Genomic DNA, 9,540 nt, shown 5'->3' with positions numbered 1-9,540 from the left:
CGTCTTTGTGCTGTCATTATCCGGAAAAACCAACAGAGGGCACCCGCAGGCATCCTCTGGGTTTGGTTTTGGCTGCCAGCCAGTACAGTGCGTGGAGGGAGGCTGGGATAGGCAGACGGCCAGAGCTTAGGTGTTCTGAAGATGGCCTCGTCCCTCCTTTCTGTGATTATTCACAGGCATTTTCACAGAAAGAGCTCAGAGGGTTCCAGAACCCTTTCGTGTTGGAATAGGAGTGCACATTAATGAGTAAAACTCAGCACGCATACACAGTGCTACGCCAGGCCCCGGCTGGTGCTTTTACTTTAGGAGAATTCAAGGTGGACTCTGCACACACACCAGAAGTCTTGTGGGCATGGCTGAGCACAGATCAGTGCTGCAGGAGTGTGTGGGACATAATCTTGAGTCCGAGGATGTTGATGTCTTGGAAAGACTTGGAAGGATTTTGTGAGGTAAAGAAAGTGTAGGATACATGGTGGGTATACACAGCAAATTCAGTGTGAATTTGACAATATTTTACTTTAAAAGATGATTTTCATGAAAAATGGAAGAATGGTACTTCATTCAAATAGCTGTGTCTACTGAGCTGCCTGCCCCATTAGTAAGGAAAGCTCCATTCTCCACCTGACAGCTGCTTGGCACCAACAGGCCAAGCTGCTGTGGCCTTGGTATAGCAAACCTTGAAGGGGATGGTCCCAGACGAGCTGAGGGTCAACCCTGGGCAGCGTGTGACCTGGAACACTGGTAATGACCCTGAGCTCTGCTAGTCCGTCTGTAAGATGGATAAGGATGTTTCTCTGTAGTGAGGGCTTAGTTGACTCAAAGTGATATCTGTGCACGTGGCAGTCATGGGCCTCTCAGAGTAGGCAGGCAGCCCCTGGCATGCCCTCACCCTGGTGGTATCCAACAGGTCCGGGTGCTGGGGGTCCTGACAACAGAGCATGTTTTTATCTATTGGGAAAACAGTTGTGATCAGATGATTGCTGCTGAGCACACTTGTTGCTGGAAAACAGGCTGAGATAGGCAGAGTTAAACATTCAGGTAAAAATCAAGTTCTGTTTTCAGGCTTCCATGTCCTTTGCCCCAAATTCCCAGACAACCCACATTGCAAACTAAGATGCTCAAGACAATTCCAGAAACCCAGATGACGAATGGGGAAATATCTTCATTATATCACATGGCTGATGTTAAAAGGCAGGATTGATTTTTATATATACACACATACACGTGTGTGTGTGTTGTGTTGGACATTAAGCCCAGGGCATTATCCATGCTAAGCAAGTACTTTTCCAATTAGCTGCACTCCCAGATCAAGATGAACTTTAACACTGAGCTGATGCTACCCAGCTGTGCTGTCTCCTGGGTTATCCTACCCTGCAGCTGCCTCGAACTTTAGAATGCAGTTTCCTTCTTGAGGAAAAATTGGTTGGGAAGCAGAAAGCTCTCTAGTTCAGGGAGGCAGAACAGATGCTGGGATGACACCGTGGAACTGGCCTGAAAATGCTGACTCCTGGACTGGAGAAGTGGCTTACCTGGTGCATTTGCTGCACAAGCATGAGGACCTGAGTTGTCATACCAGACCCCGTGTAAGAAGACGTGGGTGCTATGGCAACACTTGTAATCCCCTCCCTACAGAGATGGAGATGGGAGGTTCCCTGGCTGAATTAGTGTGAGCCCCAGGCCAGTGAGAGACCCTTTCTCAAAAAAAAAAAAAAAAAAAAAAGCAACTGGTTCCCAAGGTATGACACCAAAAGTTGACCTCCAGCCTCTACACACATGCATATGTGCACCTGTGTGTGTACACTTAGGAACAAAACTGACTTCTGGAGCTCTGAGGATTAGCTGTGTGTGTGTGTGTGTGTGCCTCCTGGTGAGGGGGGCAGAGCATTCTTCATGTCTGTCTATAATATGCTGGGCGCTTGCATTGTCTAATACTCCCTCTTGCAGCACCCTGCTGTAGGTCACCCTGGGTAACCAGGAAGGTTCTTAGCCTATCTTCAGACCTTAGGAGCAACATGGTTACATTACTACCCTCCCCTTAGGGGAGAGGGCTTTGTTCCCCATAGGTAGGCTGTCAGTTTGGATGTAGAGTATCCCAGAGCTGCCAGAGGAAGGCCTCAGGTCGTGTGTAATGAGGAAAAGAGCAGAAACCTGTATGCATGGGATGTGGCCAGTGCATTCCGAGTGCTTGTGTCCAAGGTGGGCCCTCAGCTGCTGTGCTGGGACAGCACTCATTCTCTTGGCCAGCACCTTGACACCCTGTTATTTATTTTAATCACGTTTGTGTATGCGTGGGGGATATGTGCATGCCACAGTGCACGTGTGGTTTCTTGAAGACAGGTAACCAAACTTGACTTTTGGGGTTCAGACTGTGACCCCAGTTTGGTAACTAGAGGACAACTTGCAAGCATTGGTTTTCTTTCATCATGTGGGTCTCAGGGATAGAATCCAGGTTGTCAAGATTGGCAGCAGGTGCCTTCACTGGCTGAACTATCTTACAACTCCATGCTGTTATTTTGACATCATCCTTAGCTGGATCCAAATGACTCCTGGTGGAGGTGAGGCAGGCCAGGTGGGACACAGGAGGTTGCCAAGACCCTGCAGAGAGTTCCTGCCTGGTAGAAGGTTGGGCTCCATGTCCTGGTCTCAGGAATCATAAACACTGGCTTTCTGCCCATGTGGACAAACATGACTCCAGTGATCTAAGGAAGGAGCAGTGGTCTGCCAGAGATGCTGCCTGCTGAGGAGGGGCAGGCAGCAGGAGAAGCTGCAACTGGGATGGGCTAGGATCCCAGCGGCACCTGAGGTCTGGGGCCAGCAGCAGTTGATGTTGAACTAGCTGCTCAACCCGGGGCTTACTCAGGTTTACTGGTGGTGTGATGAACAGTCACCATCTGGTTTCTGTGTGGGTCCCTGTGGCTCCCCAGCCAGCTGGCTTCCTCCAACAGAACCGTTCTCCAAAGGAGCCTTTCTAAAGGACATGGAGGACAACCCCATATTCCCCTCTCTCCCCTGTCCCTTTTCCTCCCCCTCTGCTCAAGCTCCTCATCCCCAAACCACTATTTTATGAGGACCCTGGAAAAGCACTCTCCCAAGGTGGAGAGAATCTCATCTCTGCCTCATTCATTTGTTTTGATAAGTTCTCCATGTACAACCAGGCTGGCCTTGAGTTCTGCCTGAGCCTCCCAAGGCTGCATTTCAGATGTGTGCCACCATGCTTGGCCAACCTTATGGTTTTTGTTTTATGTTTTAGTCTACGTAACACTGGCCAGACATGACAAGATTTGATTGACACAGTTCCTGCTGGCCCTGCCTCGAAGGCATCTGTAGGACAGAGAAGTAAGCTGGGGGGAAAACTGTATGCCATTGTCTTTATTTGCCTTAGATCTGCCATAGTGGTTGGCACGTGAACTGGACTGTGATTGGAAAGGATGGGATGATGAGGTGTGCCCAGCCCTCTGAATGGGTCTCACCTTCCAGAAAATACAAGCCATTTCTTCCTCTCATTTTAATTGCCACATATGCACTTAGAACAAGGTACAAAATTTAGAAATTCTCAGGAAACTTTCAAGAAATGAGCATAAAATATAACAGTACAGAAGTCTGCTAATAATAAGCCGTAATGAATGAATAATAGGTTTATCTGGATCTGGAAAGAGACGGCTCATCTGCATCCCTGGAAGTCAGCGATTCTCCTTTCCTCCATACCCCACCTCACATGGAGCCCTGATCCACAGCACCATGAACCCACGGCAGTGACTGCAGCCTCCAGCAGCGTCGTGAAGGTCACACTGAGGGGAGGTGGGCGTCAACGCAAGACCGATCTTATGGGGGCTTCTATGTCAATTCATTTACCAGCAATGGGTGGAATTTAAACATCTATCTGGGCAGAGGGTCTGTTCAGATACTCTCCTCAAGAAGTGTACATGGATCTGTAGACAGGGAAGAAACATTCAATCATGGCTCATCCCAGGCACTGCAGCCCCGAGGTCTTGCTCCTTGACAGAGGCAAAGCCGTGCAAAGAGACCCCCCTGTACTATGAGGTCCTGGTGCTCCCATTGCCTGCTCAGCTCTGAGCCACCATGTCTGAGGGACCTTGCAGGAGCCAAGGTATGGTTAGGGTAATGTTCTACTCCACACACTATCTGTGCCTCTCCTTTATCAACAGACTTACAACACTTGATTTTCTTTAAAGAAATGCCGTAAGGCATTCTTCCACATCTCCTCTCCCCCAGCCCTCCTCCAGAGCCCCACTAATTTCCCAAGCTTCACTGCTTCTCCCCAGGAGGAATCATATGAAAACTGTCACCTCCCCAGCCTAAAGCTCCCTCCAGCTGAGGTTTCTGGCTCTAACAGAACTCACAACCACCCTGCCCCGAGGAGTCACTCCCCAGCACCCAGATGAACATCTCTTGCACAGCTATTTAGTCTTGTCACCAATCTCCTTGCTTTGGAGCAATGATCTGCAGGCTCCACTGCCCTGCCTGCTCCTCAGGACTCTGGTAAGCCTCTAGGGGTACTTCCCGTCTTGGGTACGTAAATAAGTCTGTTTCACATCCAAGATTTCAAAAGACATCCATTTCCCAGAGACTCCCTCAAGTTTTCACTGGAAATCCTGATACAAACAACCCCCTCATCTTTTTGTAAGCTACAGGCTTCTCTGACCTGGCTACATTATCAGAACTTCATCTGTTACCTACAAGAAGATGCTAGGCCTTTAAGTCACCAACCCTACAAACTAACTCACCACCTTTAGATGGGACGGCGGGCATACTTCCGGCGGTACATCTCATCCACCCGTTCAAGATACCAAGTGCCTGGGAAGAGACTGCTGGTGTCACCAGGTGGTGAGAAGTTCACTATGGGACAAGGAAAAGAAACAGTGCTTACAAAGAGTGGCATGGGTGTACAGAAGAGAACATAGTAATGAGAAGGACTACAGATTTGCATGAGACACTTCTAGCTGTGCTGCCTGGGCCTGCAAAGCCACTATTAATATACTATGTAGAAGTGGGAATCACAGGAGAATCAGAGAAGCCACCATCTTGGATCCGGTACTTGAGAGTTGCCTGGCTATCAAAGCTTTTACTTTAAGAGGGACTGGGGAAATAGCTCAGTGATAAAATTTTTGCCTCACAAGTATGAGGCCCTGTGTTTGATCCTCAGAACCCATTTAAAAATGCATGGTGGCAAGTGTTTATAAAACCAGCACTGGGGAGGCATTTCCTCAGGCTCACTGGCCAACCAGTCTAGCCTAATTGGTGAATTCCAGGTGGATGAGAGACCCTGCCTGAAAGGAGATGAACAGTGTTCCTAAGGATGACATCTGAGGTTGTCCTCTACTCTCCACATGCATACATACACGTGCACATGCATGTGCACACACACATAGAAAACTTTTCTTACACGAGTAGAGAATTTTCCTAAAATAAACATGCCTTTGACCCACTGCAGTCATCACATCCTTCTGTCAGTGGTACCTGTGTTGAGCTGTACCTCAGACTTTCCTGTTTCCCAATAGCATTTCTTGCCTCATCTTCAGACCTCTGGATCTGATCCACAGCAGCAGGTGATTTTTATTGTATCTTATTTTAGGTAACCCACTCAGGCTGACCTGAAACTCACTATGTAGCCCAGGCTAGCCTTGAACTAGCAGTGATCCTTCCTCAGCCTCCTGAGTGCCAAGACTGTAGGTGTGAGCCACCCTGCCCGGATCATTGCAGCCCTTTGTGCTTTGTCCTTTAATGTCCATTTCAAAGATCCCTTTTATTTCCCTTTGCTTTTCTTTATTCTACCATGTCCTTGTTCCAAATCAGACTGATGACCACAAGATCTAATTCACTTCACTTCTTTGGAAGGAAATCCTGCAAAGTTGGTACAATTTTAGAAATGAGACAACTAGGGAAAGTCTGATAATTTTCCAAAAACAAAGAGGTAGGAGATGGCACAGCTCAGCTTAGATTTGGATTCCTACTCTGAAGTTGGCAGTTTCAGAATTTGTACAGAGAGCCTGTCCACGGACTCAACTTCTGGCTTCCATGGTACCACACTGTCCCTGCCAATGCTCCAGGCAGTGTGCTGGGAGGCTGCATGCCGCCCTTATCTCCACCTGTTCTGCCTATGTGTGCATACACAGTTCTCTTCTCACGATCATATCCCATAAAAAATCTTTTTAATTTTTATTTATTTTTATTTTACGTGCTTGAGTGTATTGTCTGCAGGCGAGTTAAGTACACCTGTGTCATGCGGTGCCCATGGAGGTCAGAAGAGGGCATCGATCCTCTGGAACTGGAGTTACAGATGGTTGTTGGCCACCATATGGGTGCTGAGAACTGAACCCAGGTCCTCTGCAAGAGCAGCCAGTGCTTTTGAGTGCTCTCTAGCCCCTTCCATGAAAATCTTGACCCTGGCCCACTATAGGGGTAGAGTTCTGGTAACCCCCTGGCTCCCAGCCACTGACATGGAATCTAAGACGGCTTGCTTCCTTCTCTCTTCCTGCCCTTTTCCTTACCCTTGTGGAAGAATTGCTCTCTTTGGTTCATTATTTCTGTGAATTCCTCAGGAGACATGCGCCTCCGCGAGTCTAGACGTTTGGGCAGATCTGACACACTAGACACTAGATTCTCCAGAGGGGAGCCTGGGAAGCAAACACAAGATTGTTAAATCCTCATTACTGACATTTTTACTGGAGATTAAGAGACTGCCAGGGTCTGTGGGAGCTGCGCCTTGGGGCTTAGAAGATCAAGAAATTAGAAGCAAGCATAATGTTAGCAAAACACATAGGCAGACTCATTCATTTCATCAAGGGTTACCCCATAGTTCTTACATGTGTGTTCTTGATCACAGCAGTCATAAAACAATCAACAAATACTTAATGGATAGCTCGGATCCATCAGCTTCTCCTCAACCAGTTGCAACCAAACCACCACTACCTCTTGCCCAGTCTGTGGGAACAATCTAACCGTTTCCTCATAGCTACCTTCACGTCTCCTCCGTCTAGTCTTTGAGCTACAGTTGAGGAAGTGCTTTAAATACATAACTTATACAGGGACTGTCTTTGCTCTTAATCACAACATAGTTCCGCCAAGACAATAGCCTTGGTGGAGAGGACGAGGTGGCTTCTTTCACCACATGGTTCTTGTCAGGAGTACCAGATTCAAGATGAGACTCACCTGGAGAAGCGTCCTGGGACACTCGAAATGAAAAGAAACTTGCTGCTAAGCCAGAGCCATAGGAGAAGGCACCAATCCTGGAACCAGCCAATTCTTGGGCAGAGTGGCTATAAGGGAAAAAATTTCACATGAGTATTATAATCCACATTTCAGATAAGGCGCCTACCTGGCGATCTGATGTCACCCCTGTCCACCTCATACAACTGGAAATGTGCTCCAAGTACCCAGAACAAATAGGGATCTTTGGGAGAATCCAGGGACAGGACCAGAAGACATCCTTGCCAAAAGGAGAATGGCCACAGCCCAGAACATGAAAGTGGAACAAGGGACCCTGATGTCAGTGACATGTGGCTAAAGTGGAGGTCAGACTAGTGGGCTCACCCTCAGGCCTCCCAAGTTGACTACAATGATTTAACTGAGAGAGAGAGAGAGAGAGAGAGAGAGAGAGAGAGAGAGAGAGAGAGAGAGAGAGAGACTATGCAGCCCTGGCTGGCCTTTTACTCATGGCAGTCTTTCGACCCCAGCCTTCCCAGTGTTGGGATTGCAGGCCATGTCAGCACACATTCCTATGACTCAGCTTTTTTCATCATCCTTCATCAGTAATTTAATCAAGTTCATTTACAAGTATTTTTCTGTTATATCTTCTTATAAATTCCACAAGATAGGAAAATCAATACAAGTACCAGCTAGCATTTGAGTATCTACTAAGCACTATGGTTTTGTTGATAGACAATTCTCATTGAAACTTTGGAAAGCAGGTATTATCTTAGATATTTTACAGATAAGGGAAGTGATGGGAATACAGGTCTTTATTTTCCAAGATCAAAGCAGTAAGTGTTAAATCGATTTGAGTTGAGTTGTGGGCTCTAAAGCTAGCCTTATGCTGAATTAAGTATAGAGATTTCAAATAGATGAGATTAAAAGCAGGCTCACAAGTTCTATTTTCTTGTTGCCTGAGCAGATTTTGCATCTCCTGCATGTTCTTAGACCACTGTTTAACACAGTTAGCGAACTGTCCCTATACACCTTTGAGAAAAGTTTTCATATTCCTTTTACCCATCCTCTGGTTCTTCCTAGACTGCAGCTAAGGGAACAGGGCCTGGGCCAGAAGCAGTACTCACTGGGAGAGAAGCGAGGCCAGGCACCCGTACAACGATGAGGTGTACATGTTGCCATTGTTTGTGGAGAGGTAAAGCGAGGCCTTGGTTTTCTTGTTAAATGTGTCCAAGGAGGCCTTTAGAAGAGCTTTATCCACATCCTTGTTGGTGTAGGTGTCTTCCAGCTTTAGACCCCTGCGAGGCAGCCCAAGGAAACCAGGTGAGAGGTGATGCCAGGAGGGAGAAACAGCTCCCAGAGAGAAAGCTTTAGGGCACACCTTTTTATTACAATACTTGGAAAAGTGAGAACTTCAAAAAAAAACTTTATCATTAAGAGTCCTGTCATTCCATGATGTTATTACATCATATTTTTGTTGTGGAATCTATCCATACTTTCTATTAGAAAATTAAAATATGCACATGCCTTTAACCTCAGCACTCAGGAGACAGAGGCAGGTGGATTTTGTGAGATCAAGGCCAGCTGGTCTACATAGTGAGTTCCAGGCCAGCTGTGCCTATAGGAAGATCTTGTCTCAAAAAATATAAGTAAAGCTCACCTCCCTCTGCTTCCCTGGGTCTGCTCAACCCTCCAGCCCCTTTCCTGGACGCCAGGGCTGACCTTTCATCTTCCTGGTCCTTCACATCCAGAACAACCCAGCTCCTTAGTGCAGTCCCCAGGGGCCCTTGGGGCCATCTCCTGCCCCCAGCTTCCTTTGCATTTCTGGGTGGCACAGCCACCAGCTGCCCTAGACCAGCATCTTTCCTGGGCCGGGCTCCCAGGCCAGTCCAACCCTCAAATTTCTGATGCCAAAATCTATCCTGGAGGGATCCAGACCTTAGGAGAAAGCCTGAGCACATCTGATCCTCATCTGACTTGGGCTTCTGTGGGAACTCCTGAAGACAAAAGCAATCTGGCCATTCCAATATAAAATCAAAAGAGAGAACTGGAATCTTAGAGGAACCAGCCTTTCTTGCCCAAAAAGTAAACCACAAAAATACATAAAGTTCACAAAAAAAGCAGACCTAAACTTGAAAGCTTGAGTCTGACACAAGAATCAGAAACTACAAAGAAATTCACATGTCAAAATCACAGAGAAAAAATAATAACATGAAAAACCAAAATAACATATCCCCACCAAAATCAATAGTCCTCTAGAGGCCATACAATGAGAACCCCCTAGAGATGATGCAGGACATGGAATTCACAAAAGAACAATTATAAACATGATCAAAGAATTCAGTGAATTTAAAGAACACACAAAGAAATCAAAGA

General features: G+C 46.9%; 1 protein-coding gene across 2 annotated transcripts in view; it reads right to left on the bottom strand.

Moving 5' to 3' along the window:
- Positions 1–3,490: 3,490 nt before the first annotated feature.
- The window catches only part of Hmgcs2 (3-hydroxy-3-methylglutaryl-CoA synthase 2), a 32,888-nt gene continuing 26,838 nt past the window's right edge, over positions 3,491–9,540 (bottom strand). The window contains exons 6-10 of one of the 2 annotated variants that reach the window (XM_017797498.2): positions 8,292–8,462; positions 7,171–7,277; positions 6,510–6,635; positions 4,749–4,857; positions 3,491–3,929 (exon numbers count right to left, since the gene is read on the bottom strand). In XM_017797498.2, the coding sequence (XP_017652987.1) occupies positions 4,751–4,857; positions 6,510–6,635; positions 7,171–7,277; positions 8,292–8,462 (511 nt within the window). In that variant the 3' untranslated portion in view covers positions 3,491–3,929; positions 4,749–4,750. Of the gene's footprint in view, positions 3,930–4,745; positions 4,858–6,509; positions 6,636–7,170; positions 7,278–8,291; positions 8,463–9,540 lie in introns of both variants that reach the window. The other variant, XM_008830523.3, reaches the window with a different exon arrangement.

Source organism: Nannospalax galili, unplaced genomic scaffold (genome assembly GCF_000622305.1).
Source record: "Nannospalax galili isolate Female #2095 unplaced genomic scaffold, S.galili_v1.0 scaffold455, whole genome shotgun sequence".
Lineage (NCBI taxonomy): Eukaryota > Metazoa > Chordata > Mammalia > Rodentia > Spalacidae > Nannospalax > Nannospalax galili.
Note: the sequence above shows the minus strand (reverse complement) of the source record. Positions and strands in the feature narration are given on the sequence as shown.